Source organism: Chionomys nivalis, chromosome 8 (genome assembly GCF_950005125.1).
Source record: "Chionomys nivalis chromosome 8, mChiNiv1.1, whole genome shotgun sequence".
Taxonomy (NCBI): domain Eukaryota; kingdom Metazoa; phylum Chordata; class Mammalia; order Rodentia; family Cricetidae; genus Chionomys; species Chionomys nivalis.
This window is the reverse complement of record NC_080093.1, coordinates 88,728,157-88,730,326: the sequence shown is the minus strand read 5'-3', so window position 1 is coordinate 88,730,326 and position 2,170 is coordinate 88,728,157. Positions and strand designations below refer to the sequence as shown.

At 39.4% G+C, this 2,170-nt stretch overlaps 1 protein-coding gene across 1 annotated transcript; it reads left to right on the top strand.

The window, feature by feature from the left end:
- The first annotated feature begins 435 nt into the window (after positions 1-435).
- On the top strand, positions 436-1,380 carry LOC130879581 (olfactory receptor 502-like). The gene has a single exon (XM_057778257.1). It carries the CDS (start codon positions 436-438, stop codon positions 1,378-1,380), a length of 945 nt encoding a protein of 314 aa, XP_057634240.1.
- The last annotated feature ends 790 nt before the right edge of the window (positions 1,381-2,170 follow it).

Sequence of the window (2,170 nt, the reverse complement as noted above, 5' to 3'; positions counted from 1 at the left end):
TTCCGGACTCTCTGAGCATGGCGGTCAATGAAGACTGATGAGAAGCCAAGGACAATGGCACTAGGTTTCGATCCTAATACATGAACTGGCTTTGTGGGAGCTTAGCCTGTTTGGACGCTCACCTTTCTGGACGTAGATAGAAGGACCTTGGTCTTCCCGCAGGGCAGGGAATTTGGACTGCTCTTCAGTATCGAGAGGGAGGGGGAATGGAGTGGGGGGAGGAGAAGAGGAGTGGGGATAGGGGGAGGGAAGTGGGGGGAGGGCAATATTTGGGAGGAGGGGAGGGAAATGGGAAATGGGGAGCAGGTGGAAATTTTAATTAAAAAAGAATAAAAATAAATAAATAAGTAAAAAAAAAAAAAGAAGCCATTTTTATAAATTCATTCCTGTACTATCTCCATCACAACGTTGACCTGGCAGGAGCTACACTGTATCATGGATTTCCTAGAGGATGGGAACCACACTGCAGTGACAGAGTTCATTTTATTGGGATTGACAGATGACCCAATCCTTAGAGCCGTCCTCTTTATCATCATCCTGTGCATCTACCTGGTGACCGTGTCTGGGAACCTCAGCACCATCCTTCTCATCAGAGTCTCTTCCCTGCTCCATCACCCCATGTACTTTTTTCTCAGCCTCTTGGCTTCTGTTGATATAGGCTATTCATCTTCTGTCACACCTAATATGCTTGTGAACTTTCTGGTGGAAAAAAATACCATTACCCACCTAGGGTGTGCCATCCAGCTGGGCTCAGCTGCTTTCTTTGGGACTGCTGAGTGCTATGTTCTGGCTGCTATGGCTTATGATCGCTTTGTGGCAATTTGTAGCCCACTGCATTATTCAACCAAGATGTCTACACATGTCTGTGTCCAGTTGCTTATAGGATCTTATATTGGTGGTTTTCTTAATTCTTTATCCTTTATGCTTTCATTCTTTTCTTTTTTCTTCTGTGGACCAAACAGAATCAATCACTTTTTCTGTGATTTTACTCCTTTAGTTGAACTCTCCTGTTCTGATGACAGTGTCTCTATTGTTCTTGCAACTTCTTCTGTTAGCATTGCCATTATGATCACAATGCTTGTAATAGCTATCTCGTACATTTACATCCTCATCACCATTTTGAAGATGCGCTCCACTGAGGGCCGCCAGAAGGCCTTCTCCACCTGCACCTCCCACCTCACTGCAGTCACGCTGTTCTATGGGACCATCACCTTTATCTACATGATGCCTAAGTCCAGCTACTCCACGAATCAAAACAAGATGGTGTCTGTGTTCTACATGGTGGTGATCCCCATGTTGAACCCACTCATCTACAGCCTCAGAAATAATGAGATTAAAGGTGCTCTGGAGAGACAACTTGGTAGGAAAATATTTTCTTAAAAACATTTGTTTTGTTGTAGGACTTGATATTTAAATAATGTCTCATAAATATAATAGTAAACATTGAGTGTCTGTAATTTAAAATGTCTACTGATATATTATTAGCAAATGAAAAGTTTTGCAATAAATACCAAAATTCAATTTTTAGAAGAAATAAAAAGTATCATAGTAAGTTATCTTTAATAAAATCAAATAAAGTTTTTAATGAAGAGAAAAATTGATTCACATAAAACATAATATGCTAAAAATATTTTTATTTCCCCATTTTTTCAACATTTTATGATCAACTTAATTACAGATAGTATCTTACCTGTCTCAAAAGTCTCATATATTTGTTAAAAATCTGTTCCCTGGTGCTATTGGGAAAGGTTAGAATAACAAAGATTGAGCCTAGAGGGAATGCAAACTTGTATAATCACTCTGGAAATCAGTATGGCAACATCTAAGAAAACTGGGAATCATCTTACCTCAGGACCCAGCAATACCAGTCTTGGGCATATACCTAAAGGATACTCAATCATACTACAAGAATATTTGTTCAACTATATTCATAGCAGCATTAATTATAATAGCCAGAACCTGGAAACAACCTAGATGCCCCTCAACTAAAGAATGAATAAAAAAATGTGGCACATTTACACAATGGAGTACTACTCTGTGGCAAAAGACAATGACATCTTGAAATTTGCATGCAAATGTATGGAACTAGGAAAAACCATCCTGAGTGAGGTGACCCAGACCCAGAAAAATGAACATGGTATATATTCACTCATAAGTGGATACTAGCTGT

Excerpts from the sequence above, each read along its gene's own strand:
- LOC130879581 (XM_057778257.1), top strand. The coding sequence starts at position 436 with ATGGATTTCCTAGAGGATGGGAACCACACTGCAGTGACAGAGTTCATT.